This window comes from Falco rusticolus, chromosome 15, assembly GCF_015220075.1.
Source record: "Falco rusticolus isolate bFalRus1 chromosome 15, bFalRus1.pri, whole genome shotgun sequence".
Taxonomy (NCBI): Eukaryota; Metazoa; Chordata; class Aves; order Falconiformes; family Falconidae; genus Falco; species Falco rusticolus.
Genome location: NC_051201.1, coordinates 22,906,700 through 22,933,933, shown reverse-complemented (window position 1 = coordinate 22,933,933; position 27,234 = coordinate 22,906,700). Strand labels below are relative to the sequence as shown.

The window sequence follows — 27,234 nt, the reverse complement described above, 5'->3', positions numbered from 1 at the left end:
GGGCCGCATGCCCCTACGCCATCCACTGCCCAACTGCATGACCAGAGCACGTTCATCATGCAGTGACCCCCCCCACCGCACCTCCGAGCCGCGGCCTTGTCCCCTTAGACCCGCACAAAGGCTTTGCAGCCATTACGAACCCCAGCAGCGAAGCCCACCGGGCTTTGGCCGCCACTGCAGCAGCCACCTCATCCACCGCGCCCAGCCAGCTGCCCCGCACGCCCTCGGCCTCCTGCAGCCCCCTGCTCTCCCCACGCCCGTGAGCGGGGCCGTGCCAGCTGGCCTAAGGCCTTAGGCCACCGCGCCGCCCCGGTACCGGCAGCGAGAGGGGTGGAGCGCCTCGACAGCCCCTGCGCCGCCACCAGGCGCGCGCTCCTCAAATGGCGCCGCCCGGCGCAGCTTCAGCCCGGCCGCGTCACGTGGCCGACGTGCCCCGCCATTGCATCAGCCGGTGGGCGGCCCGCCCCCGAGGCCGGCCGCGAGGAGGAGGCGGGGATGACCCAGAGCGACGGCCGCGATAGCCAATGGGGAGCTGGTGCGCTGCGCTGCGGCGGGGGGCGGTGCGGTACGGTGCGGAGCGGAGCGGGCGCTGCGCTGCGGCGCGGCCGGCGGTGCGGAGCGACGGGTGGCGGCCGGGGAGGTACGGGGAGGGGGTGGGGCCGGAGCCGGAGTGTGGCAGGGCCCGGCAGGGCCCCGCTGGCCTTCGGGGTTTGTCTCCTGTTCTGGCCCGGCCGGGTCCCCCGGGCCGAGGGGGAGCGGCCTGGCGGGGCAAGGGGCCCGGGGCGGGCAGCGGGGCGGGGGGGGGGGGTGGCGGTGCCGCCGGGCTCCTGGCCTCCGCCGAGCTCCTGGCCTCCGCTGGGCCGGGGCGGGCTGCCTGGCCTCCGGCGCTGGGCGGGTCTCCGCGGGGCTGCCGACCCCCCGGGGCGCTTCGCACCGGGTGGTGTCGGGGCAGAGGCTCTGCGCTGCCCGGGAGACGCCGCTGCGCCGTGTCCTTCCCTCGTGGGGTCCCCTCCGCCCTCATGGGGTCCCCTCCTCCCTGGGGTCCCGTCTGTCCAGCGACCCGCTGGCCTTGGTTGTGTGAGGCCATGTCAGACGTCCCTCAGCACCAGAGCCGCTGGGAGCTTGTCCCCCGGGGTGACCGCCCCGCGCTCCGTTGGCAGGGGCCAGGCTGGATGTCCCCGTGAGGATGGGCAGGAGGTGCTCTCCTCCAGACTGTCACCCGCTCCCGGTGTCCGTAGGGCGATGTGGTTCCTCTCAGGAGAACGTTTCCAGCCATCCCTGGAGCTGACCCCGTGTTGAGCAGGGCAGGGTGGATGAGGTGACATTCAGAGGTCGTTCCCAAGCTTAGCCACATTCTATGATCCTATGATTTAATCACTTTTAATGATTTTAGGACTTGGCAATCCCCCCTGCTCCCCATGTCCCCAGCAAGGCAAATACAACCTCTTACTAAGTTCAGCATCCAGGTGAACTCGGTGTTTTACACCCGCGTGTTTTCAAAGAGCAGGTAACTTGAGGTGGAGCTCTCGAGGTCTGGGGTTGAGCCAGCGCTGTTGGGGCAGACGGGTGGCTGAGCTCAGGTCTCAGTGAAAGCGCTCTGCCCAATGTGGGGAGACCCTGTCAGGAGACAGGGGCGTTCATCCTCATGCTCTTGCTTGAGCTGACAGCATGTAAGCACCTTGTTGTTGTTTTTTTCAGACTGCACCAAGGCCTTGCTGCTTTCCCTTCTGCCTGCTTTGGACAGCTGTGACTTGAAGCTTCGAGATGGAAGCTCTGCTAACAGCTAGTCAGATTCGTCAACGGTTTATTGACTTTTTCAAGGAAAACAAGCATACCTATGTGCACTCATCTTCTACAATCCCCCTGGACGACCCCACCCTGCTCTTTGCCAATGCTGGTATGAATCAGGTAGGATTCCCACTCTGGTACTGTGGTCCTTATGAACGTATCCTGTAGCAGTTGAAACCTGTGAAGCTGCTTGCAGAGCTGTTTGTGTGGAAAATTATTCTTGTTTTCTGCATCTTCCTTCTGGTCACAAAGAGGTGGTTGGTGTGTCTGCTGGAGCCCTCTGTGCTCTCACAAAATTGGTGAGAGCACTAGAAGACGTTCCTGTGTCTGCTGGGCTGACTGCGGCGATGCGAACACTGCCAGCCTCCCTTCCTTGACCCTTTGTACCACAGCTGGTCCTGGCACAAATGGCTAATGGCATCTTTGAGGAGTGGTTGAGGCTAAGCTGCTGAAAGGGCTCTGCTGGAGATCAGCAGACAGCTTTCACTGATTTTTTTTTTTATTTATTATTATTTTTTGTTTATCAGCTGGGAATCTGGCTACTTTCAGTCCCTTTGGAAGTCCTGGGGTTTGGTGAGCTCCAGGAACACATGCGTGTGTGGGAGTGCTGTTGTAGGCAGTGCTGCAGCCTCCTCACAGGCAGGATACAGCAGGCTTGTTGTTTCTGAAAGCTGCCCTGGTTGTCTCCAGGCTAGTGGTATCATGATGTAGACAACGTTTACTGCCTTGCTGTTGCTTGCAGTGTTTGAAAACAGTCTCTTAGTGCTTTTCTTGATTGCCCTTTTTTCTTTCCTTTCAGTTCAAACCCATCTTCCTCAATACCATCGACCCCTCACACCCACTTGCTAAACTGAACAGGGCCACCAACACGCAGAAGTGCATCCGAGCAGGGGGCAAGCACAATGATCTGGATGACGTTGGGAAAGATGTCTACCACCACACCTTCTTTGAGATGTTGGGGTCCTGGTCCTTTGGGGATTATTTCAAGGTAAAACAGGCTAGGTGCAGCTCTGAATCTCTTGCACGAAATTACTCATCTCTATGAACTCAGCAGAGCAATTGCCAAGAGGAAAGAGGGTATCTTGGCACGGAGTGGTTCCTAAGGTGCATGTGGCTCCTTTGGAATAAATGAGTTTGGAAGCTGACCCAGCCCTGCAGAAGGTTTTGAGATTACTTAAGGTTTACAAAGCTGATTATGTTAACTCTCTCAGTTTGGACTCTTCAGGCAGAGGTTGTAGTGGCTGTCCTGGAGCTGTGGGGAGTTGTGTGTGCTGTGCAGCTATGATGGATGGACTTCATACAGGAGCGATTGTAAAATGATGTCCTCTCCCAAGCTTCTTGATAATGTAGCATTCAAAATCAGAAAGAGGATTTTAAGAATACAGAATAACAGCAGAATTAAAAGGCTTTTTTTGGGCCATAAACATGCCTGGCTGCATCTGGAAAGCCATAGGAGATGTTTCTTGTGCCCTGTTCACTGTATATTTTAGTTTGTCTCTTATGTCAGAAGTCTGAAAGTTTTTGGTGGTTTAGCTACTGATACCTACAGTAGCCAGTACTTTGCGTGCTGAAGAGAAGCTGTCTTTGCATTCATTTGCTGACCTCATCTTTCCTTCTGCAGGAACTTGCTTGTAAACTGGCACTGGACCTTCTCACCAAGGAGTTTGGCATCCCTGTGGAAAGACTCTATGTCACTTACTTTGGTGGAAATGAAGCTGCAGGACTGCAACCGGACCTGGAGTGCAAGCAGATATGGTTGAATTTAGGGTAAGGCCTTTAAACAGAGGGAGGTGCGTGTTTTGATGTGCAGTAGTCATTCAGAGAAAGGTGGCATATGTTATGTGGTGGAGCACATATAATGGCGGTTTTTAATAAAATTGAAATGTCGCACATAACGTTTGCAGGTGGTGGAGCTGCAAAACCAAAGGGAAGCACTGGTATAAGATAGACAATACTAGAGATTTCGTTTCACAATCTCTTGTGTAAGCTTAATTAGATAAGAAGTGCCACGCTGGGACAGATCAGTGGTCTGTCCAGCCCCGTGTGCTGCCTCTGTCAGCAGCTGAGAAGATGCTGTGCAGGGAAAGCAGGCAGGCCTGACTGTGGCCTGCGCTCTGTTTACCTCCTCCCCTCCCAGCATCCGCAGTCACTGGATTAAGTATGTTAGAGGGTCATCCATCTCTTCCCCTGAGCTTCTGTCTGGGGCCCTGCTCCTTTAGAGTGTGTCTACGTTCTGTTTTGAACCCGTTGGGTTTTTCTAAATCTAAGTCGTAATCTCCTGCCCAGCCTTGTCCTCTCCAGATTGAAGAGTCCTCATCATTTCTGTATGCCCTTCCTAAGGCAGCTGTTCCACCCCTAGATAGGTTTAGTTGCCCTCCTCTATACATCTGCTACTTCTGCCTCACCCTCCTTGAGATGAGGAATTGTGAGCCATACTCAGCACTCAGGTTGTGCGTGGGCCAGAGCTTGATGTAGGAGTGAAATGATGCTTTTGGTCTTGTGGCTGTAACCCCCTCTGAAACCTGCCACGGACCCCGTGACACATCTCTGTACTGCGGGGCCAAATCTGTCTTGCATATATAAAGTCAGAGATTCCCCCTGTCGTCTTGGAGCAGCTTCGCTGAGGGGTTGTGCCGGCCTCTGCTGCCGCCTGGGACAAGTGCCAGGTGCCAGCGTTCACTTGGTCCTCCTCAGCAGGGATCCTGGGAGTCAGGCTGTTGGCTTGGTCTGTCTCAAAACTCTGACAATTCATCCCCTCAGCCGGGGAGTCAGTGAACTGGTGTTTCTCTGGTGTAGCCCATGACCTGGGAACGCTGGCCTTGCCATCAGCCTCTGGTGTTCAATAAGAGCTTCTTGTCACAGGCTGGCTGAGGGCAGGATTCTGCCTGGCAACATGAAGGACAACTTCTGGGAAATGGGAGACACTGGCCCCTGCGGCCCTTGCAGCGAGATCCACTATGACCGGATTGGGGACAGAGATGCTTCACACCTGGTCAATCAGGATGACCCCAACGTTCTGGAGATCTGGAACCTGGTGTTCATCCAGTTCAATAGGTGAGCCAGACCTGCTTCCCTCCCCAGGCTGCCCCAGCTCGGCACGGGATGTTGCTCAGACCGCGTACTCTCAGCTGCCCCTGGTTTGCTCACCATTCCCTCATCTCCATGAGCTGTGCACTTTGTGTTGCTGTGTCCCCTGACCCACCCGTACAGAAGAGCTCAGTCACACTGGCTTTGGGGATGTACTGGAAGTATTTTTTCAGTTCATCTACCAGGAGTTCAGCAGTGAATAAGTGCCATCCCGCTCTGGGTCTAAGTTGTCACTGAGGATCTTGCTAACTATATGTCGTCAGTGTTGTCCTTTGTGTGGCTTGTGTATGGGCCCGTGTTGTGAATCTGATGGAACAAAGTCTCGTGGAGATGAGGAGAGAGGTAGGGTTGCCCCTGCAGACCCTCTGTCCATAACAGTTCATCTTTCTTTTTGTGGCTGGGCAGGGAAGCTGATGGAACACTGAAGCCTCTTCCTAAGAAAAGTATCGATACTGGGATGGGCCTGGAGAGGCTGGTCTCTGTGCTGCAGAACAAGATGTCCAACTACGACACAGACCTTTTCCTTCCTTACTTTGAAGCCATCCAGAAGGTACAAACTGGGGAGTCTGGGTCTGGGCCTGACCCAGCTGCATCCCTTCCCTGAATCCCTGGGGAGACGCATGGGGCTGGTCGGACAGGGTGATTGTGTCTGCAGGTCTCTGCTTTCCCAGCTGCTGCAGGCTCTGTGCATTTGTACCGTGAGGGCAGAAGTGCAGGCTGGCACGGTAATCGCTGCCTTGGGCCACGTTTCTAGGGGAAAACACAGGGCAGTGAGCAGTGCAGCTTTCCCAGGTGTTTCTGTGAACTGTCCGGACGGCGCACTCCTTGGTCCTCTCCCCAGTGGGAGATGCTCTGCAGTCCTGTATGGCCAAGTGCCATCTTTTTGCCACGTGGTAGAGAGCACGTGGTGCTGTTAAGCCAGAATCAGAGTTTGTCCTTCAGTCTCTCACCTGGAACATGCTGATCTGTAGAAGATCCCCTAGGAGGGGAGGTCTTTGCTGTAAACCATGACAGTCATTTGCAGAACTGGGGGTGGACCACATTACCAGTGCTGGGAGCTCTGTGTGCCTCTGTGTGCAAGTCCAAGCTGTTGTGGGGTTTTTTTTTTTCTCTCTCTATGGAAGAGATAGAGCTTCCTGGCTGCAGATCGTGCTGGAAAAAATGCAGGGAGGAGAGCCTAGGCTCATGCTGCCTCTGAGGAATGTGGTGCAGAGCTCCAGAGTTGGAATTGGAGGGCTGCCTTCCTTTGGTGTTGAAGCCACTGGCTAGACACAGCCGATGTGTCCTTGCCTCCCTTCCTGCCATGTGCTGGGAGCCTGGCTGTAGGGGCTGTGCCCATGGTGTGAGGTTTGCACCACTTGTAAGCACTGCTTTGTTACAGCAGTTATCTTTCCCTTGAGCATGGATAAAAACAGGCCATGAGAGGGAAGCTGGGACTGTCTCCCATGTGATAGAATTTGAAAGGTTTCTTGGCTGGGCGGGTTATGCAAGGCTGAGACCTTGAGCCAGTGTGCAAAACAGATGATTTCCCTGCATTCTGTCCTCCTCCCTCTTTCTTCTGCCCTGGGCTTTTAATGTTGGGATAAATTGGCTTTTCTTCCCTCTGGTGTTGGAGATCCTTTGGCCCCAGAAACATGGGCAGTCAGAGAGGAGCCTCACAGCTCTCCACCTTCCCTGGCTTCAGTGAGTCACCTCTTCTCAGGAGGAGTGTGCCTCCTCTGTGGCTGCAGGCAGCAGGATGGGGTTGGCGTCCAATGTGCTTCCCTGTTGTTCTGCCATGTTGCGGGTCCCCACTGTCCATAATTGTCCCCTTTGCCCACCACCTTCTCCTCTCTGCGCAGGGCACAGGTGCCAGGCCGTACATGGGGCAGGTCGGTGCCGAGGATGCTGACGGTATAGACATGGCATACCGTGTGCTGGCTGACCATGCCCGGACCATCACGCTGGCCCTCGCTGATGGGGGCAGACCTGACAACACGGGCAGAGGGTAAGGAGGGAGCTGCTGCAAGGCTGCCTCTCCCATTCTCTTCGGCACAGCTTCCCTGGGGGGACTGGGATCTCATGGGTCTCTGAGATGTCTTTGAATTTGTCATCGAAGCAGTGAGTACCAGAGGGTTTGCTCAGTATATTTGACGCTTGAATCCCTGTAGCAAGCTCTGCCCAAAGGGCCAAGGCACGCAGGTCTGAGGGTTGGTGTGAGCACCAGTCTGGCTCAGCACCCCCAGAAAGGATCGCTGTGGGCCAACAGGCATGAAACCATGGTTAGTGCAGTGCTGCTGTCAAGAAAGCCATGAAGTTTGGGCTGGGGGGCTGTGCTGTGGGTGCTGCTGGACTCACAGGACTGACTCTTAATCACATGGTAGGTCAGGGTCATGGAGCTGTGGCCTGGCACCTCAGCTCTGGCTTCCTGCCGCTGTGAGCAGCGACTTGAGAGAAGATGTGGGGAGAGAACCCTGTGTCCTTGGTCCTGGGGGTGGTGGTGCTGCCAGGTTGATGCTGGTGGATCCCCTGAGAACACGAGGGGGATGCATGATGGGCTCTGCTATTCCCTAGGTATGTGCTAAGGCGGATTCTCCGACGGGCTGTGCGCTACTCCCATGAGAAGCTCAATGCCCCTAAGGGCTTCTTTGCTACTCTGGTTGATGTGGTGGTGCAGTCACTGGTAGGTTCTTCCCCTGCTCCACTGTATCTGCCAAAGCCTTCTGCTGCTGAATTGTGCAGATCTCCGTGCTGAAGGACTAATCCTTTTGGATCTGTAGGGAGATGCCTTTCCTGAGCTGAAGAAGGACCCGGATATGGTGAAGGACATTATCAATGAAGAAGAGGATCAGTTCCTGAAAACACTCAGCAGAGGACGTCGCATCCTGGACAGGAAGATCCAGAGCCTGGGGGACAGTAAAACCATCCCTGGTGAGGCTGTGACTTCTGTCTCGGTGCACCAAAAGGCATTTATTATCTGGGACTGAGTTAGGACTCAGCTGGGCTGCGAGCTGAGAAACAATGGAAGGTAGAGGGGGGAAAGAGTTGGAGCCAAAAGATCATTGCTCAGAGCTGGGCCACCCATCTCTCCTCTGGCCTGTGTTCACTTGCTCAGGTTCCTGAGCTGCCCAGACACAACGTGACTGTGTGATCTCTGCTGCGTCAGAGAGGAGCCTCTTAGCTGCTCGTGTTTACCAGAGCTGTTCACTGTAGTGCCGAGCCAGCTGGTGGGACGGAGCTGGCTGGAGAGCAGGGAAGGAGCAGCACCTCATGGAACAGGGGTGCTGACCACTCTGTTTTTTCTCTGAAGGCGATACTGCCTGGCTGCTGTATGACACCTATGGTTTTCCTGCGGATCTCACTGCGCTGATTGCAGAGGAGAAAGGCCTTGTTGTGGACATGGAGGGCTTTGAGGAAGAGCGGAAAAATGCGCAGGTAGGTAACAGCTCCAGCGGGAGCTGGTCTACAAGTGGGCAGGGAGGGTGTCCAGCCTTGTTTGCAGTCATGGGTCTGTTCCTTTCTTACCGGGTCTGCTCATACCTTGCATGTCCTGGCGCCCTGTGGGAAAGGCCAGGGCACTGCAGTTGTTGTGGGACGTGTCATTTCTGTGCAGCTGGGGCTGGTTTTGCTCACTAGTACTGCGAGGCCCAGAGCCTTGAGCTCAGCCTTCAGAATTAGGGGAGTTCTGGGAGCACCTCCCCACTGCTCCATTCCGGACAGGGAAGCTCAGGACCGCAGTGTCCGAGCAGGCCTGCGGCTTGGGTGCCTCTTCTCCCAACACATCAGCGGCCGCGGCAGGGAGTGACATCAACGGGCTGTCTGGGTACTTGCCTCGCCCTCGCTGGGCTCTGGCTCACTTTGTCTGCATGCTGGTGGTGCTGGAACAGCCCGCTCTGAAGCCAGAAAAGATGGGAGCACTCCAGCTACTGGCACACAGCTTCCCCAAGAGCTCCGCAGTTTAGAGCTTTGCCCAGAGATGCGAGTGAGGTGTCCAGTTAGGCTGCTGTGCGTGGGCCCGTGCTGAGGTGGGATTTCTTAAACTCTGGTGTTTGTCACTGGCAGCTCAAATCCCAGGGCAAGGGTGCTGGAGGGGAGGACCTGCTCATGCTGGACATCTATGCCATTGAAGAGCTGAGGGCCCGAGGGCTGGAGGTGACTGATGACTCGCCAAAATACAGCTACTCTTCAGATCCAAGCGGTACCTATGGTATGAAAAAAACTTCTCAGAATCATCCTCTGCTGCCAAACCTTTCCTGCCGTGTACCTCGACGAGATCCCCTCTGGGCTCATCTTTCGTGGGACATGGAGGCGGGAGTGGAGACAGGCTTGTTACAAATCAAGCACGGCAAGAGAAGGGCAGATAGTTCGGGGGCTGCTGTACTGCTCAGGTCCCTTGTTGCCAACTTAAGGGGATTCCTGTTCCCTGCAGCTTTGTGTCACCTATGTCTGTGTTTCTCAGCTGCTTCTTTGCCAGTGCCGCAGGAGACTTCTTCAGTTTCTGTTTGATTTGTTAGAGGGTCCTTGGCTCACTTGCTCTGGCTCTTCCTGCTAATTTTTTGATTTGGTGGAGATTCAGGAGGCCCCAGGCTTGTAGCCATGTGTGCTGCTGACTTTTACTGCATAGTTGTGGAAAGAGTGACAGTTCCTGCCTTAGAAAACACAGAATGAAATTCCCTCTTATCCAGCTAACTGTTGCCCTGGTTCCTTCTCCTTACCCCCTGCAAATGTGGTAGCTGCCATAAACTCCTGTAGTAGCTGGGAGGTCGTTGCTCACTCTGAAGTTCTGCTCCTGTACGGTGCCTGCAAGGTTTTCCTATCTTACTGACGCTGTGTGTTGTCCTGGTGACAGATTTTGGGAGCCTCGTGGCCACAGTGAAAGCCATCCGCAGGGAGAAGAAGTTTGTGGAGGAGGTATCCACTGGCCAGGAGTGTGGGATAGTGCTGGACCGGACCTGCTTCTATGCCGAGCAGGGTGGGCAGATCTATGACGAGGGCTACATGGTCAAGGATGACGACGGAAGGGAGGATGTGAGTGGGCCTGAGAGCCTTTTGCTGGACTCAGCCTGACCCAGGGCCTGGGCAGAGGAGGAGAAGGGGCCAAGCAAGCTCTAGCAGTTTCCTGCCCATGGCTGGTGTCAGGCATTGTGTGGGTTTCCTTTTTGGGGTGCAGCACGGCACAGATGTGGTAGAGTTTTCTTCCCCTTGCTTCTGGGGGAACTGAACTCTGTGCTGCAGCATCAGGCTGTTGCCAGAATGTGGGTGCCTGCAGTGGTGGTGGTGGAATTGGTGTGCAGGACGGTGCTTTGGAGCTGTGATGGGGAGTTGCGGTGGCGAGCTCCTTCGGCTCTGCTGTGCCCCGTATCTGTGCCCCATCTTCACTCGCTTCTCTGCTTGGGCAGCCATGTGCTGTGCCGGGGGACACTCAGCTTTCTCCTATCACACGCAGCAGTCTGGATCTCAGCTGAGTCCTTTCCAGTTGCAGCTCAGACCTCTGGCTGGACTGTCAGCCTCCCCTTGGCCTCTCGCCTTGCTCACTAGGTGCATTTCCCTCTTCGTACAGAAAACGGAATTCACGGTGAAGAACGTGCAGGTCCGAGGAGGCTACGTGCTTCACATGGGAACTCTGTATGGAAGCTTGAAAGTAGGAGACCAGGTCCACCTGTCTATTGATGAGGTGAGTTAAGACATGGTGTCACAGCACGTGGCCTCATCTCTTTTCCTTGGTTTGCCTCTCTTCATCAGTGCCGCTCTGGGGGCTGGCTCTCCCTGCAGCACACAATCCAGGCAAGCACTGTGGCCTTCCCAGGTTGGCTGACCCAAGGCCTCTCCCGCTTGGCGCCTGGCTTTCTCCTACCATGAGGCAGACAGTGCCTGGCTGGCTCAGAGCCGTGCTCGCCGGGTTTTGATGATCGGCAGTAGAAACATGTTTTGGGTTACAACTGGGAGGTGGAACATGTATGGTGCCCCACTGTCTGCTGGATGCCAGCAGAGAAGCCGGGCTGTTGGCCCCGCTCCAGACATGGGTTCTGTGGGCTCAGCCTGCAGAGTGAGTCCTGGCTTGATCCTAGCCTGCAAAATGCATTTCCCTTCCCTATAGAGGCAGCACCTTGGAGCAAGAGGGAAGGCTTCCACCTTGCAGTGCTTTTCCCTGCCAAGGGGCAGAGATCAGCGTCTGTGACCTGGTTTGTCCCTGGCCTCTCTCCAGGCAGGCCCAACAAGGGGACTGCCAGGGAAAATCCATGTACAAATCTGGTGGGGAGTGTCTTACTCCCTTAGCTGAGGCTCCCAGGCAGCGAGTGTAACAAGTGCTTCCTAGTCTTCTGAGCTAGTTCAGGTTCCTGTTGGAGCAGTGCCTTAACCTCCACTTCTGCTGCTGGAGGTGACCTTGGCTTCACAGCATGGGACCCCGTCTAACAGTGGCTTCCTCCATCAGACAAGGCGGAGGCCGGTCATGAGCAACCACACGGCCACCCACATCCTCAACTTCGCCTTGCGCTCAGTGCTGGGGGAAGCTGACCAGAGAGGATCGCTGGTCGCGCCAGACAGGCTGCGGTTTGACTTCACGGCCAAGGGGGCTTTGTCCACCCAGGAAATCAAGAAAGTCGAAGGGATCGCCAACCAGATGGTTGAGGAGGCAAAGGTGGGTATGGCTGCCGGGTTGGATATACTCGGGAGAAAAATACCTGGAGCCTTTTGGATGATCTCAGATGCTGGGGGTTTGGCCCAGCAGGAGTCTTCTGAGCTGCTGATGCAGTGCTGTGCACAGATTGGCATCCCCTTGGGGGAGTTTGAGTGGGACAGCTCCATGTAGGTTGCTCTGTTCGTTGGTACCAGGCCCTCTCTAGGACTGGAGTGTTTCCATGCCTGCTCTAGTGTTGCATTAGCTACAAGAGCTGAGAGGTTTGGCAGAGTAGTTTTGCAGGCCTGGCTGGATTTACCGCGTGTATGCCCAGTCACCCCAGCGGTGTGTCCTCAATGGTGAAAGAGTTGCTCTGCCTGGCACCAGCCCTGTGTCAGAACAGAGCCTGGAGCACCCTGTGCTCCACTCAGGTGTCAGCAGTTAGAAACCGTTTGAATGTACAGGAGCATGCAGCAACTCTAAGCAGGCAGTGGTGTCAGAAATTTTAAAGATAAGGGATCTGTCAGTGACTTTGGGACCCCTACAGCTCAACAAACCCCAGCTCAGGTGAGGCACAGAACTTCCCTCTTAGGATCTTTCAGAGGAAGTCAGGATTCCCTGGAAATGTGGGCCCTTGCTCACAGCTGATGGGGACCGGCTTTGGCCTGCATCCCTTCCTTGTCGCCTGCAGACCGTGTACGCCAAGGACTGCCCTCTCGCAGCAGCCAAAGCTATCCAGGGACTGCGGGCAGTTTTTGACGAGACCTACCCTGATCCTGTCCGTGTGGTCTCGATTGGCATCCCTGTGGAGGAGCTGCTGGCCGACCCCTCTGGCCCCGCGGGCTCCATCACATCTATTGAGTTCTGCGGAGGGACGTGAGTATCTGGAGAGGCTGAGGAAGGTGGCAGGGTGGCTGGGAAGGAGTCCCTGCAGAGCCCGAGCTCTGTTGAGAGTGCTGTGGGTGTATGCTGGGCACAGCCAGGGTAGAGCTGGAGGTGGTGGTGATGATGTGCCTTTGCATTCCCGGTCCTGAGTCGCTCTGTGTTTAAAATCAGCCTTTGCAGGCAGGGAAAGCTGCCTGTATGCTGTCCCTGCCTGCTGATGGTGCTGGGAACATAGCCTTGGCCACCCTTGCCTCACTCATATGCTTTTAGCGGCTAGGTTGGGTTTTCTGCCTGTCCCCATGCTTGCTGCATCTCCCTGGCAGGGTGTTTTTTTTTTGTTTCCATGCTGATTCCTGCTGAGATGAGAGGTGGACTTCTAACTCTGTCTTATTGTGGGTCTTTCTGGGTTCTTTACAAAGGCACTTGCAGAACTCCAGCCATGCTGGCCCCTTTGTGATTGTTTCAGAAGAAGCAATTGCTAAAGGCATCCGGAGGATAGTTGCAGTCACTGGGGCCGAAGCTCGGAAGGTAAGGGGAGGCAGGAGAGATCCTCTGTGAAATCCCATATATTAACACTGTGTGAAGGTTAATTTGGTTCAAACTTGCCCAATATCCCTGTTGGGATGCTGAGCACCAGGGAAAATCGGCATGAGTGTCTGAGGGGCTCATGGAGAAGGATGCTGCTGTTAGCAGAGGCGGTGCTGGAGGCCCCGGCTGTGCTGCAGTCAGAGGAGAGAGCAGGGAAGGGAAGTCTCAGCTGCAGCTGCTGCGTCAGTGTGGCAGAAGGGCCTGGGGTGGGCCTGCGAGGTGGCTGCAGGGTTGGCTCTGGTGGCCCTGCAGAGTGGGCTGCGAGTCTGTAGCTCTCAGCAGCCGGCAAGATTGGCAGGAGAGCTGCAAGGTCTGAGAATCCATCCGGTTGTCTGCTGCAGGAGGCAGGTGACTTTGGTCCTGGGCCAGCTTGGGCTGGTGCTTCCCGGAGTGGGAGAAAGGGGTCTGGTGGGGGAGATGGTTGACAGAAGGATCTTGACCTTCCTTCTGTCAAAGAAGAGTCCTGAGGCCTGTCTGCCAGCATCACACCCCGGTTCTGGTCAAGTGCCGCCTGCTTTGCCTCTGCTGCTTCCTGAGGAGTCACTGAGCTCCGTCCTGGGGCTGCAGCTTTCCTCGCCCCTTCTCACGCGGGTGGCCGAGAGCCTGGCCCGCTCATCTCCCTGCCTGACTTAACTGTGATGGTGTTCTGCCAGGCCCTCCGGAAAGTGGACAGCCTTGGGAAACTGCTGTCAGCCCTGGAGGCCAAGGTGAAGGTTCAGACAGCTCCCAACAAGGACGTGCAGAAGGAGATCATGGACCTCAGTGAGGTGAGGCTGGTAGCAGTGCTCTGTCCCCAAGTGAACGGGACCTCAATTGCCAGTGTTGTCTGGTAAGAATGAGGCCCAAGTGCAGGCTCCTGCTCCTGCCCAAGCAGCCCTGCATCCTGTGGGTGCTGGAGCTGGCACCTAGTGCCTGAGGCTGTTGGTGCTGGGAGAGGAGAGCAGCTTACTGGGCTCTGCCAGTTGAGGCACATGAGGTTCACAAGTGTGGTGCAGCATCTCCTGCTGTGGTCAGCAGTACCTTTAACCCTCTGCCTACTCCTGTTTTGCAGACACTAGCCACTGCTGTCATCCCACAGTGGCAAAAAGATGAACTGAGAGAGGCTGTTAAAGCACTGAAGAAAATCATGGATGACCTGGACCGAGCAAGCAAAGCTGACATCCAGAAACGAGTGAGCCCCGGTTGGGAATAAAGGACAGTATGGGAGGGCTGTGGGGGACTCCCTGGGGAGCTCCACTTGTGTCCAGCATGCAAGGGAGCTGAGCTGTGGGGATGGCCTTCATGCTGTTTGGCCTTCCAGCCTCCCCTGCTCCCTCCTGGGGCATGGCTACCTCCACATCTGTTCCCTGGCTTGAAGCGCTGGCAGCGTGTCTCAGAAGTTGGGGTGCCTCTGCCCTAATGGTGCCTCTGGGTGTCGGCTTCTTCCTCCTGGATCCCATTGGATTTTCCTGGAAGAGGACTCACACACAGCACTGCTGCTGCCTCACTGGCCACACGTACCCACTTGCCAATACATTTTGTTCTGGCTCTGCAGCGTGAGGCCACTCTAGGCTGGGCTGTGGGTGTGCTTGGGCACCTTGGGGGCCTCTGTACCTGCAGGGAAGCTCTGCCTGGGTGGTTCTTGTGTCCAAACGTAATGTATGCGCTCTAGCATCTGACCACTGTTGTCCTCAGGTGCTGGAGAAGACCAAGCAAGTCATTGAGAGTCACCCTAACCAGCCATTGGTCATCATGGAAATGGAGAATGGAGCCTCAGCAAAGGTACGGGAAGGTCTGGTCTCTCCTCAGCAACCTGCCTTGTGCCTGAGGAGCAGCTAGGTGGTCTCTGTTCACTCGGGGAGGCAGCGCTGTGTTACAGATTGGTCTCACTTGCTACCTGCCAGCCCAGAGAAGTGGCTAGTAAAGAGGGGGAGGACCACTGGGATGCCCCCCCCCCCCCCCATGTCCCACCTGGATTAACACATGGGTCTGCAGGGGAGGCTGGGGTCTTGATCATTTGCTGAGCTTCCAGACCCAGTGGCAGATGGGGGACCCCGATAGAAATCACATTGTGTCCAGGTGAGACCGATCCAGCAGCTGTCATGACACTAAAGTGCAGGCTTAAGGAGCTCTGAAGAGCCACCAGGCCACAGTGGCTGTTACGCTTGTGGGCGTTGCAGATCAGCTCTGGGAACGGTGTCCTGGGCTGAGTGTGTGGAGAGGGTTGGAGAGCTGCTCCCCAGCTTCTGGGCGCTGCGTGCTGCAGCAGGTTCAAGTTCTCCAGCCAGGGCTGAAGCTGCTCCTTCCCGCCTCCGTGAAGAGGTTCAGTTTCTTTCTGAGCGATTTCTGTTGTGAACAAAAGCTCCCTGTGTGCACTGTGCCACAGTGCTGAGCCCAGCAAGTGCCAGGCAGTGGAGGCCAACGGTGCCCTGAAGTTGGACTGCTCTGCTTGTAATGCTCTATTTAAATTTCCATCTCGGGAGTCTTGGAGCTGATGCTGTCTACAGACGCCTGCCTGCTCTCTGTGGCCATCCCCATGTCCATGATGCCAGCGGTGGGTGCTGATGCAGCATTCTTCCTGGAGGAAAAGTACATCCCAGGGGATGGTGGTGCTGGCAGCCCAAGGAGCTATGCTTCCCCTATCTTAATAGACCAGCACTGCTGCTCGCTGGAAAGCCCACTCCTGTGAGCTCTGTGCCGCATCGTGCTGTCTGTGCGAGCGAAGGATAATGGTCTCCTTGGGAATAACAGGACGCGTGGCAGTCTCCCTGGTTTCTACAGTGTGTCTGCTGTGTCTGATAACCCTTGCAGCTTCTTCACGCTGCATTTGAGTCCTCCTGACTCACTGTAGAACAGCCGCTCCCTCCTGCTGGGAGCTCACATGGCACAGCAGAGCGTTTTCCCCTCCAGCCATTACACCCAGGGAAAGGTTCACTTGCTTTGGTGCTAATTCAGCCAGCTCCTGGATAATGGAAGGTGGGGAAATAAAATAGCTCCTGCTGCAGCTGTGAGGGGTCACAGCCAGGGCTTGTGTCCTCTGCCATGGCTTCTGCACAGCCAGGAGTGTGGAGGTGGCTTGTGTTTGGGGGAGTACTGCAGGGTGCTGCTGGCTGGTTTAACAAAAGTCCAGATTCCCGAGGTCCCAGTGGGGGCGGGAGCCAGGCTGGCTGTGAGCGCCGAGCACCGGGGCAGGTGTGCTGCCATGATGTTTGTCCTCCTGCAGGCCCTGAATGAGTCTCTGAAGCTCTTCAAGGCTCACTCCCCCCAGACTGCCACCATGCTCTTCGCTGTGGATAAGGAAGCTGGCAGAATCACCTGCCTGTGCCAGGTGCCCCAGGTACGGCCGCCGGGACTCGCCCGCTGTTCCCCAGCCGTGGTGGGGGGCTGCAGCCCCCGGGCAGTGACAAACACCACGCGGCTGGAACTCCCGTGGGTTTGGCAGGAGCTGCAGCCCTTACGCTTGGGGTTGTCCTCAGGCTGCAGAGGAGGGGGGAGAGGCGTTGTGCTCCGTGACTGGGGAAGAGCCAGGAGTTAACACGGTTGTGGGCAGGGGGCTGTGGCTTGGCTCTTCGCCAGGGGCTGCACCTGGAAGAGTTTTGCCCTGTTGGGTGCTGCCCACGGCCCCTCTTCCCTCGCCGCTGGCTGGGCCGAGGTCGAGCTCCCTCCTTGTTTCTCTCTCCCCGCGCAGGAGGCTGCGGCCAGGGGCCTGAAGGCCAGCCGGTGGGTGCAGGAGGTGTCGGGGCTGATGGACGGCAAAGGCGGCGGCAAGGACGGCGCTGCGCAGGCGACGGGCCGGAACGTGGGCTGCTTGCCCCAGGCGCTGCGGGTGGCCGCGGACTTCGCCCGGCTGCGGCTGGGCGAGCTGGAGAACTGACGGTGGGGGGTTCCCGAGGCCCCCCGTCTGCCCCTGGGGCCCCCGCCGGGCGGCCCGTGAATAAAGGCTGCTGCCCTGCGCGCTGCCTCGGCTCTCTGCGGGGCGGGGCGGGGCGGGGCGGGGCGGCCCCTCCCCTTCCGGCCGCCGCTCCCCGCGCTGCCGGCCGAGCATGCCGCTGGATCACCGCCGCCTGCGGGGCCCCGAGGAGTCGCAGCCGCCGGGGGCGTGGGCGGCGGCCGGGGAGGCGGACGAGGATGAGGAGGGGGCGGCTGCGCCGCGGGACCCCTGCGCGCTGCGGCCGCTGTTCGCCCGCGCCGGGCTGCTGAGCCAGGCGGGGGGCTCGGCCTACGTGGAGCTGCGCGGCGGCACCAAGGTGCTGTGCGCGGCCTGGGGCCCGCGGGAGCCGGGCGAGCCGGGGGGGGCGGGCGGGGCGCGGCTGCTGTGCGAGTTCCGCCGGGCGCCCTTCGCGGGCCGCGGGCCGCGCTGCCGGCCGGGCTCGGCGGCGGAGCGGGAGGCGGAGCGGGAGGCGGCGGCGGCGCTGCGGGAGGCGCTGGAGCCGGCGGTGCGGCTGGCTCGGTACCCGCGGGCGCGCCTGGCCGTCAGCGCGCTGCTGCTGCAGGACGGGGGCTCGTCGCTGGCCGCCGCCATCAGCGCCGCGTCGCTGGCGCTGGCCGACGCGGGGGTGGAGATGTACGACCTGGCGGTGGGCTGCGCCCTTAGCCGCCCCCCCGGCCCCGCCGCCACCTGGCTGCTGCAGCCCGGGGAGCCCGAGGAGCGACGCGCCGCCGCCCGCCTCACCGTGGCCCTGCTGCCGGCCCTCAACCAGGTGTCGGCGGTGCTGGGCGCCGGGCAGGGCGCTCCCCCCGACGCCTGGGCTCAGGCGCTGCGCCTCGGCCTCGACGGCTGCCACCGCCTGTACCCCGTGCTGCGGCAGAGCCTGCTGCGGGCCGCCCGCCGCCGCCACGCTGCTGCCACCAGTGCCTGAGCGGCCCCACCACCCTGGCCCGCGGCGGGGCTGGCTACCAGAGCCTGCCCGGGGTGCGCTTGGTGCTGCTGGAGGCCCCTGGAGCCTGCCCAATCCATGCCCCACCCAGCAGGAGACCCCCGATGCCTGCGTGATCCATGCCTCATGCGCTTGGAGACCCCCGGAGCTGGCCTGATCCATACTTAGCACTGCCAGAGCCTCCCAGAGCCCCCCTGATCCACGTCTCATGTGGCTGGAGCCTGCCGGAGCCCACCTGATCCGTGCCTCGTGCTGCCACAGATCCCCGGAGCCCGCCTGATCCATGCCCCACACCGTTGGAGACCCCCAAAGCTGGCCTGATCCCCACCGCCCACCGGAGCCCACTTGATCCATGCCTTACACTGCCGGAGACCCGCAAGGCTGGCCTGATCTACATCTCATGCTGCCAGAGACCCCTGGCACCAGCCCAAGCCAGCCCCTGTGCTGCCGGGAGAACCCACGCTGCTATCCATGCAGTCAGAGGCCCAAGAAACCTGCCCAACGACAGGAGTCTGCATCCCCCACAGCAGCCCCCACACTGCCTGAGCACCCCGGAGCCTGCCTGAGGAGCCCCCACATTGCAGGAGACCCCTCCCTACTGGCCCTGTGGGACCCAAACAGCCTCATTTGCTGCCAGAGCCCCCCAAGAACCACCTCTGTGTTGCCTCAGCTGCCAGACCTGCCTGCACCACCCCTGCGCTGCCAGCCCCTGCCCGAGACCTCCCTGCAAAGCAGCTGCCTGCACTGTGGGACCCCGCACCCTGCCCCAGGGTGGCTCCAGCCCCAGGGCAGAGACCCTTGTACCGAGCTGCCCACCACAGCTGTCACACAGGCAGGGTCCCGGCAGCAGTGGGCAGGAGCCACACTGTGGCACAGACGGTACGTGGACCTCGTGCCCAGACAGTGGTTCAGGGTGGCAGAGATGGGTTTTGTTGTTGGATTTTGTTGGGGGGTTTTTATAATAAATCAGTTTTTTCTTGTGAGTCTTCCCGTGTGGCTCTGCTGGGGCCTCTGCCAGCTGCAGGTGGAGGTAGGATGCAGTGGCGGTGACCAGCTGTCAGGCGTTGGGGTCACCTCCCTCCGTTCCCGCTGCCCTTCCTTGAGGTGTGTGTGGGGGGCTGGACGCTGCCTTGGGGTTGTTGTTCCTGGGGATGGAGAGGAGCTGGTCCTGCCTGCCCAGCTGCACTGTGCCGGGCTGATGGGAAATATTCTGGGTAAAGGCGGTGAGTAATATTTCCATTCAGAAACAGGGCAGAGCTGTGCTCCTCCTGCCTCTGGGCTGGGCTGTGGGGAAGGCAGCATCCTAGAAAGCCCCCAGGGCCTGGGGCTGTTGGGCAGCATGCAAAATTGGGTACAAAAATTGCATGTGTGCTTCAAACAGTTAAAAACTGCATTGGAGTCAAATAACCAGAGAAAAGAAATACAAATTATTTTTCTTTCCGACACAATACACTCTTTTACCAGAGCAAATTAGAAATACAGAACAAGTTCCTACCAGCGAGAGAAGGACAACCTAGAAATGAAGGACACCAAATGAAAATGCAACGCTGGGGAGCACAGGGGGGGGACAACTATGATTCCTTGGGCACAGGCAAGGAGCCCTGGCAAAGCTGCTCACAGGAGTCCTGCTGACTGCAAACGCGATCCCTGGCCAAGAACAGCCTGCAGTAAACCAGTAAGGAAACCCATTTGGGAGCAGGGGCAACCGGGAGCAATCGGGTTTGCATCACCTTGCTGCTGGTCCTGCAGCTGGTGTCGGAGCCGGGTTTAGCACCATCCCAAAATCCTGCAAAAGTCTCCTGGAACTGTCTCAGGGTGGTCCCTCCTTCCTGTGGCATTGTGGTGGGATGCTGAGTGGCTCCGAAAGCCAGCCTGGGCTTAGCCCTGCCTGCTGCACCTTGCTGGGCCAGTTCCTTGGGGGGGGTCTGAAGGGTGGGCTTCCACGGAAGGGCACGTTGGGGTGCAACCTCTGCCATAGGGGCTGGGAGCCCTGGGGTGCTTTCTCAGAGCCCCACAGCACCCTGTGAGTGAGGGGATGCTGGCAGGCAAGGCAGCCAGGATTTGGGATGCTCCTTTGGGAGATGGTCCTTTTGGGTGGTTTTTTTTGCTCCTCCCCTCCCTCCTCTGGCCACATCTGCTTATCCCTAGGTCTGAAAACAGGAGGAAAAAGAAAACAAGCGCACTCGAACACAAAGACCTCTCGCCACGGCTGGCCGGTGTCTCGCAGGGGTGGGATGCGGGGCTGCCGGCTGCAGGGGTTGGCCGTGCTGAGAGCGGGCACCTCGCGTTGCGCGTGGCACTCGCTGGAAGCCTCAAAAGAAATACGAACACAAGACGGAAAGGGCTGGCCACACAGGGAGGCTGCGGCACCCCAGTCCATCTACTGGCTCCCCTCAGGGTCTGACATGTGGTTTTTCATCTGCAAGGAGAAACACAGCATGGCCATCCTCTGATGCGCCCCAGCAGCAGGATCAAACCCAGCACCCTGCCCGGCCTGGGGACCCCTGAGGTCCTGCACCCAGCTGGGGGATGCAGGTGTGGGAGCAGCGGCTTTGATAAAAGGTATTTCTACTCTAAGGATCTTTGTGCAGCCTGTGCTGCTGGAGTTGTGCATGGCCAGGGGTTTGCTGCAGGGTGCTGGGGGCTGTCCCAGAGGCACGGGCAGTTGTGGCCCTGGCACACAGCTGGGATGGGTTTGGGGACCCTGATGAAGCATCTCTGCTCTGGGCATCCTCTGTCAGGACCCATGCGGGCAGCAAGCAGGGGAGAATTCTAGAAAAGCAGTGGGCCTGGCACAGGATCTAGCCCTCCTCCTACCGTCTCCTCCGTGTCTGTGCTCTCCTCAGCACTGTCAATGTTGCGCAGGTCACTGTGCCCGTCAGCTCCTGTCCCCTCCTTTCCCCGGGGCTCCCGTGACCCCTCTCCTGCTGGAGACGGCGACTCTGCCCCTGTCTCTACCCTCTTCTTCTCACTCTCCTTGGACCCTGCAAGGACAGAGAGAGCAGAACTTTGGGGTGCCCATGCGAACATCAGCCCTGTCCCCGCACGGCCCCCTCGTGCCGAAGGGGCAGGACGCCCGGGGGAATTTGCCCAGCTCCCTCCTGGGCAGGCAGAGAGGGACCCTGTACACCCAGCGCGGGGTCCAGGCTCGTGTGTGCCCGCAGGCTGCCCAGCACAGACGGGTGGGTGTCAGAGGGTCTATGGCCCATCTCCTCACCCGCGAGACGCTCCCTCCGCTGGTCCATGCGATCCAGACTCTCCAGCAGACTGTCCACCTGCGCCTTGATCTGGCTCAGCTCCCCCTTGATGGAGTGCAGCTCTTCGGCCCGCACTGCGGGGAGAGCTGCCGTGAGGATCCCACCCAGATGCTCCTCTCCAGAGCATCCTCCCCACTGGGCATCCCTGGGGAACAGGGACAGGTCCAGGGGACAGCCACCAGCCCAGTGCAGTCAGGGCTGTGTCTGCTGGAGCCAGGGACTGGCAGCAACAGAGTCAGCGCTGAGTGGGACCTCCAGGCACCGGGTGCACTGCTCTAATACTGAGATGCGAGGGCCAAGCCTCCTCATCCTGCCAGCCCCATCGCACTCACACTTTGTCCGTCCCACTGTGGAGCTAGTGCTGCTCCTCGCCCCAGGCTGGGGGCTCGGGCTGCTTTTGCCTCCTGCTCCCACGTGAGTTCGTCTGGCCTTGACCGGGATGCGGTTAATGAGGGGGGGGATCTTCTGGTACTCGTACACCCTGCAAGGGCACAAGAGCAGAGTGGCATGAGCCCAACCTTGGAGGTGCAGCAGCAGCCCCTGCCAGGCAAGACAGCATCTCTCGGGTTCCCTCTGCGGTGAAGGACCCCCACCATGGACACTGTGCAGTCCACACGCTGTCCCTGCCCCATGTACCCCCTCCCCAAGGTCCCCAGCCCGGGGAAGCTGTGGTATATGTGCTCCTTGAAGGGAGCAAACATCGCCAAGCCTCTCTTGGAGGCGGGAGGACAGATGCCCAGGGACACCCTGCTTTCCACCTTCAGCAGAAACACCATTGCACACCAAACCCAGGCGTGCCCAGTGCCTCCCACTCCTGGGATGCCGCGCTCACCGATACGGGAAGTTGTCCCTGTAGAGATCGTAGTCCAGGTCGCAGTTACTGCTGCAGGAGGGGAAGAGAGGAGAGCAAGTCACTACAAGGGCCATGGAGCTGCCACCTCTGGGCACAGCAGGGCAGGGCCCCCCACTCAGCCTCCATCCCCAGGGAGCTGGAGGCACCCCAGAGGGTACCACATAAGCTGATGGGCCACAGCATGCTCGGGGAGGTGGCAGTGCCCTGGCAGGGGTTTACCCTGGAGGCAATAAAGGGTGTTGGGGGGGTTGGAGAGAGCCCCGGGGCAGCATCAGCAGGTTCTGCTCTTGGGAAACCGCATTTAGAACACTCTGATGTTAAATTTTATGGTCCCTGGCTCCACACGCATGCTGCTGGCTCGCTTGGCTCCAAATTAAGAAGCGATCTGTCAACGGATCGCCTCCAATGCGGGCAGCCGACGTGCCAGTAATAAATCATGCGCCGTGGACCAGGAGCAGGGGGGAGGAGGAGGAGGAGGAGGAGGAGGAAAGATGCTGAAGCTCATTTTGCTGCTTCAGCTCTTGCAGAGTCAGGGAGTGTAGGATTAAGCCTAACCCGAGGGGAGACAAAGCTGTGATCAGAGCATCACTGGGAGTGGGGAGACTTCCCTAGCCATGCTGCCAGAAATGGGGGGACCAGGAAAAGGACCCCTAAGGCTCCAGATTTTGCTGCAGATGAGCTTGTCACCCCAGGACGGATGCTGGAGCTCAGGGAGAGCTGGAGGTCTTCTGGGGGGGCTAATGGGCAACCTGGACCGCCCTGCCTGGGGCACCAAGCCTAAGCCAGGCTTGCCAGCCCCAAAGGCAGCCTGAAGTCTGTCAGGGGGCAAAGGCACCCCCAGCCCTGCTGCCACCCTGCCTTATTCAAGAATAATCTGCACGGGACACAGCACGCAAGTGCCAGCCCTCCTGGTAAGGGTGAGCTGTCAGCCCAGGGGTGCCAGGACCCATCTGCTCCTGTTCTTTGCATCTGAGGTTATTTTGGGAGCTTTTGGCCCAGCCTTGCTGCCTTCCCAGTTTCCATCCGTCACTGTGACCAGGACAGCGAGTCCTTCATGTCCCCACCTCCTGCCTGTCACCCAGGGAGGAAGGTCAAACCTGCCTTGGGGAAGAGGGGAATAGGCAGCCAGAGGCGAGTCCCAGCCCACGCACAGGCACGGGGAAGGTGCCAGCTCCAACAGCTGGTGCTGCCTGGAGCCCATACCAAAAGAGACAGGGATGCTGCAGCCGTCCCCGCAATGTGCGAGCACTGGTGGCACTGCAGGAGACCTGCTCTTGGGGTCTGGCACCCAGCTAGGGACACAGCAAGGGTTTTCCTGGCTCAGGTCTTTGCTCAGAGCATCCCCCGGGAAGAGCAAAAGCCGCGACTGCCACACTCCAGCAGCCCGAGGGGGCCAGCAGTCCCTGCCCTGCCAGCGCTGCATCCCTCCGGCACCATGGCAACGGGCAGAGCAATTAGTTCAATCAGGGCGTTCGCAAAAAGCTCTCTAACGAGACAGACGGAGCCTGGCTCGTATCCCCTCTTCGCTACACGCCTGCTGAGCTAGTGAGCCAAAAGCACCCAGGGATGGGAACCCGCTCTTCTGCTACCATTGGTGCCACCGTCACCGTCAACTACTGCCACTGTCAGGACCATCCCCGCCCCGGTGTGCCTCTGCAGGGGCGCCAGTCCCCCAAGAAACAATATTCAAAGGCCAGAACTGCAACCAACATCGACATCTGTAACAGGCATGGGGACTGCAGGGCTCTGCTCTTCTCCCAGCACATTCGGATGGGGCAGGGGATCTCCACACCCCATCGAGGGGAGCCAGCAAGAAGCCAGCCACCACCAGTGCAGCCAGGCAATGCCATCAGCATGGGGCACGGACATCCCATGGATGCTGTGGGCAGGCAGCTGGAATAGTCAGAGGTGCAAGTGATGGAGAGCAGGGAGAAGAGGAGCCAGGCATGGGACAGTCCCCAGCCTGAGCCGCCCCCTGGCGCAGCCCCTGCCCCACGCGCTGGCACTCACTGGTACAGGCTGCTGCCATGCTGCCGCTTCTGGCCCAGCCTGGCCCGGCTTGGCTTGGGTTCCCTGGCCATGTCCAAATCTGAGGGGATAGAGAGGAGGAGAATGAGCAGTAGGAAGAAAAGGGGATGCCAATACCCTACCCCACGCAGACACGTCTCTGGCACCGGCTTCCCCGGGGCTCCTGGCCACGCTCCTCTCCTGGCTGGAGATGTCCCACTCCAGAGCACCTGCAGGAGGAGCCAGAGGCTGACAACTCTCTCTAGATTGAAGTTTTCGGGAAGGACTGGAGCAGCCCAGGGTTGTGCCATGACATGGAGTGGCTCCTGCTACCCCTGCAGCAGCCCCATCCTGTGGGTGTCCCGTCCCCAGGAGCCTGCACTCAGGCCAGGCGGGGCAGGTTCCAATTAGGGTGGCAGAAAGCACCTCTGATGATGAGGGTAATTAATCCTCAGAGACATTTCCCACCACCACGGGGAATCAGCCTTTGCTATCGCTCCTGCCAGGTGGTTGGGGCATTTTTCAGGATGCCAGTGAGTGCTGCCCACCACGGACGGGTGGCAGGGATGGGGGAAGCCCCACACCCAGCCGCTTCACGCTCCCAAAGGCTGCCAAGGCATGTTCGATGCTGGAATGTGGGGTAGGGATGTCTCCGGATGCGCAGCTTGGTGATGCCACATTACACCTCCCCGGCGATGCTCTTCAGCCCTTCTTTAGGATTTCACAGCCAATGTCCATATAAAAGCCAGCTTGAGTCTGTTTTCTGAGTATACATTTGAGAGCCACCGATGCAATGCTTTCCTAACACCTCCATGTATTTAATTTTGTAATTCTGGGGGGCTCTGAAACATCTCTGACCGCTGGGGTAGGGGACGGTGGGTGAGATGTTGAGGGCTCCCTCTTGGCCATGGTAATTGTGACCAGCTGTCCCATGGGTGACTGTGGATATGACTGCAGCAGGAAACTCCAAGCTGAAGCTTCCCGAGTCCTCTGAGAACACACCAGCTCATCAGAGAGTTCCAGACCTCCCCAGGAGTGTGCAAACTGGCCACAGGCCCCCCTAAGCTCCCCATCTGTTGGAGCAAGGTCCCTCCATCCCTGCGGAGGAGAGGACTTCTGAGCAAGATCCATGCGGAGGGAATCCAGCGCTTGTTTGCTTTCCAGGCTGTCACCTTGTGTGATGAAGTCTGCAGGCTGGCTCTGATCTTGGGGCGAGCTGGGGAAGGTGCCCCACTCACCCTGTGCACCCCAGGAAATGCTGGCACCCATCTTCTGTGGGTGCAGCCAGCACCCCCGGTGACAGCTGAGCTCACGGCGCAGGGCCAGAGCCCACTGTTGCCACCCCTCTTCCCAGCCCCTCGCACTTGCCCAGCTGCACCACCCACTCCCCTCCCTGCCAGTGGGACAGGGACCTCAGCGCCCTAGCCAGGGACCCCAGCCATGGCCCGTGCCCTGCCACAGGCCACCTGCCCCAAGGGGACTGTCCTGTTGGGGCAGGGGACCCAGGCTGGCAGGGCTCCGTCACCCCGGGACCATCTGCCCTGTATCTGGGCTCCCTTCCCTGTAGCGGCAGCGGGGACATCCCAGTATGGGGAGGACGTTCCTGTCCTGGGGGTGATGGCATGAGGGGGTAATTGTATAGGGGACATCCCAGTATGGGGAGGACATTCCTGTCCTGGGGGGTGATGGCATGGGGGGGTAATCGTATAGGGGACATCCCAGTATGGGGAGGACATTCCTGTCCTGGGGGTGATGGTATTGGGGGGTAATTGTATGGCGGGTATCCTGGTGCTGGGTGGACATCCCTGTTCAGGGGCTAATGGCACGGGGGCATCCCAGTACGGCGAGGCCATCCCAGTACGGGGAGACCATCCCAGCACGGGGAGGCCATCCCAGCACGGGAGCGGCTCGGAGCCGGGAGGCCAAGCGTGTCCGCGGGGAGGGACCGGTCCCAGGGGGCGGGAGGCGGCCTTGCCCTGGGGGGGGCCGTGCGGCGGGAGGCTGGCCGCGGGGGGGCGGGGGCATGGGCCGGGCTGGGCTGCCGGGGCCGGGCGGGCGTCCCGGGGCCGGAGCATCTACTGGGAGAGGAGTGTGGGAAGAGGGTCGATCCCGGGGGAACGGGGGCACCAGGGGGTGGGGGGCCGGATCCGGGTCGGTACTCACATCTCCAGCCCGCGTCCCCGCTGCCGAAGAGCGTCATCCCCCCGCGGTGCGGCCCCGGCCCCGACCCCCGCCCCGCCGCTCCGGCCCGAGCGCGCCGCCACCGGGCGCTACCACCGCCGGTCGAGCGGGGGCCGCGGGCCGCACCACCGCGAGGGGGGGACTGCCCGCCTCGCCCGCGCCCCGCCCCGGGCGCAGCGATGCTTTATGGCACCATCCCTGCCCGCACCATCCCTGCCCGCACCTACCGCCGGGCCGGGAGCTCCTTCCCCGGCGCTGCAGCTCTACGGACGTGGCAGCTGTGCTGGATCCTCATCCTCCTTCCACCGGTCCCATCCTCATCCCCCTTTCCCCATCCTATCACCATCCTCCTTCCTCCACCACCCTCATCTTCCTTCCCCCATCATCCTCACCCTCCTTTCTCCATGCCCGTTCTCCTTCACCCATCCCCATCCCTGCCTTCAACTCCATCCCCATCCTCCTTCCCACTTCCTCATCCCCATCCTCATCCTCCTATCCTTGTCCTCCTTCCCCCATCCCTACCTTCATCCTCCCCGGGCTCCCTCCCACATCCCCTGCCTCCAGCCCCCTCTGACCGGTGGGGCTCTGCCCCCCTGCCCGACAGCTGGGTTGCACCCTGGCTTTGCTCAGCTCGCCCCAGAGCCATGAGCCTGGCCTCGCCGGCAGCAACATGGCTCGCACCTTCCTCCATGGAGCCGGGGTGCAAACAACCAGCTCGCAGCACCCTGGCTGGGGCCATTTTCAGTTCCACCCAGGCCCCGCGATGGAGCGGGCTGCCTGCTCCCTGGCTCTGCAGTGGGAGGGTCTCCACAGGGTGCCAGCAGTGGCATGTCCCCTCCAGAAGCACCCACCAGCTTTGGGGACACAGGCTTGCACCCAGCAAATGAGATGCCATGGCTTGGGGCCATCCTGGGGCTGGAAGAAGCAGCTCTTGGCTACCGAGACCCCCCTGAAACACCCCAAGAGGGCTGGAGACATGAGCTGGGCCATGAGCCAGGCTGGTCCCTCCTCTGACCCCAGCACCCACGCCAGGGATGGAGCTGGAGGTGCTGCCCAGCACGGGCTGTGGAGAGGGGGTGTCTGGTGGGTCTGGGGGAGGATAAGGAGACAAATGGCTCTTACCAAGGGAGAGAG

The 27,234-nt window shown here is 59.4% G+C and overlaps 3 protein-coding genes across 5 annotated transcripts; 2 read left to right on the top strand and 1 right to left on the bottom strand.

Moving 5' to 3' along the window:
• Positions 1 to 568: 568 nt before the first annotated feature.
• Positions 569 to 16,878, top strand: AARS1 (alanyl-tRNA synthetase 1). 2 transcript variants are annotated; one of them, XM_037409168.1, is made up of 21 exons: positions 569 to 640; positions 1,699 to 1,908; positions 2,588 to 2,776; positions 3,410 to 3,555; positions 4,651 to 4,842; positions 5,281 to 5,425; positions 6,717 to 6,862; positions 7,429 to 7,537; positions 7,635 to 7,785; positions 8,165 to 8,289; positions 8,917 to 9,061; positions 9,704 to 9,882; positions 10,415 to 10,528; positions 11,288 to 11,494; positions 12,165 to 12,349; positions 12,778 to 12,886; positions 13,600 to 13,713; positions 13,998 to 14,117; positions 14,621 to 14,707; positions 16,149 to 16,262; positions 16,614 to 16,878. In XM_037409168.1, exons 2-21 carry the CDS (start codon positions 1,765 to 1,767, stop codon positions 16,797 to 16,799), a joined length of 2,907 nt encoding a protein of 968 aa, XP_037265065.1. In that variant the 5' UTR covers positions 569 to 640; positions 1,699 to 1,764; the 3' UTR covers positions 16,800 to 16,878. The 2 variants fall into 2 exon arrangements, with proteins under 2 accessions (XP_037265065.1, XP_037265066.1); XM_037409169.1 differs by having other exon boundaries at positions 577 to 611.
• Positions 16,879 to 16,945: 67 nt separating this feature from the next.
• Positions 16,946 to 18,785, top strand: LOC119157845 (exosome complex component MTR3-like). The gene is made up of 2 exons (XM_037409173.1): positions 16,946 to 17,172; positions 18,064 to 18,785. Exons 1-2 carry the CDS (start codon positions 16,969 to 16,971, stop codon positions 18,121 to 18,123), a joined length of 264 nt encoding a protein of 87 aa, XP_037265070.1. The 5' UTR covers positions 16,946 to 16,968; the 3' UTR covers positions 18,124 to 18,785.
• A 438-nt stretch (positions 18,786 to 19,223) lies between these two features.
• On the bottom strand, positions 19,224 to 26,144 carry LOC119157844 (RNA-binding Raly-like protein). Of its 2 annotated transcripts, XM_037409172.1 has the most exons (7): positions 26,083 to 26,144; positions 23,923 to 24,001; positions 21,892 to 21,942; positions 21,392 to 21,540; positions 21,020 to 21,133; positions 20,620 to 20,786; positions 19,224 to 20,221 (listed from the first exon to the last, which is right to left on the bottom strand). In XM_037409172.1, exons 1-7 carry the CDS (start codon positions 26,117 to 26,119, stop codon positions 20,183 to 20,185), a joined length of 636 nt encoding a protein of 211 aa, XP_037265069.1. In that variant the 5' UTR covers positions 26,120 to 26,144; the 3' UTR covers positions 19,224 to 20,182. The 2 variants fall into 2 exon arrangements, with proteins under 2 accessions (XP_037265069.1, XP_037265068.1); XM_037409171.1 differs by having other exon boundaries at positions 19,224 to 20,786.
• Between the last annotated feature and the right edge of the window lie 1,090 nt (positions 26,145 to 27,234).

Excerpts from the sequence above, each read along its gene's own strand:
- LOC119157844 (XM_037409171.1), bottom strand. The coding sequence starts at position 26,119 with ATGACGCTCTTCGGCAGCGGGGACGCGGGCTGGAGAT. Across the intron at positions 21,943-23,922 it reads CATGGCAGCAGCCTGTACCA|CAGTAACTGCGACCTGGACT; the intron begins GTGAGTGCCAGC and ends CCCCTCCTGCAG. Across the intron at positions 21,134-21,391 it reads CACAGTGGGACGGACAAAGT|TGCGGGCCGAAGAGCTGCAC; the intron begins GTGAGTGCGATG and ends CTCTCCCCGCAG.
- AARS1 (XM_037409168.1), top strand. The coding sequence starts at position 1,765 with ATGGAAGCTCTGCTAACAGCTAGTCAGATTCGTCAACGGTTTATTGAC. Across the intron at positions 7,786-8,164 it reads GGACAGTAAAACCATCCCTG|GCGATACTGCCTGGCTGCTG; the intron begins GTGAGGCTGTGA and ends TTTTCTCTGAAG. Across the intron at positions 14,708-16,148 it reads AGAATGGAGCCTCAGCAAAG|GCCCTGAATGAGTCTCTGAA; the intron begins GTACGGGAAGGT and ends GTCCTCCTGCAG.
- LOC119157845 (XM_037409173.1), top strand. The coding sequence starts at position 16,969 with ATGCCGCTGGATCACCGCCGCCTGCGGGGCCCCGAGGAGTCGCAGCCG. Across the intron at positions 17,173-18,063 it reads AGCTGCGCGGCGGCACCAAG|ATCCCCGGAGCCCGCCTGAT; the intron begins GTGCTGTGCGCG and ends GTGCTGCCACAG.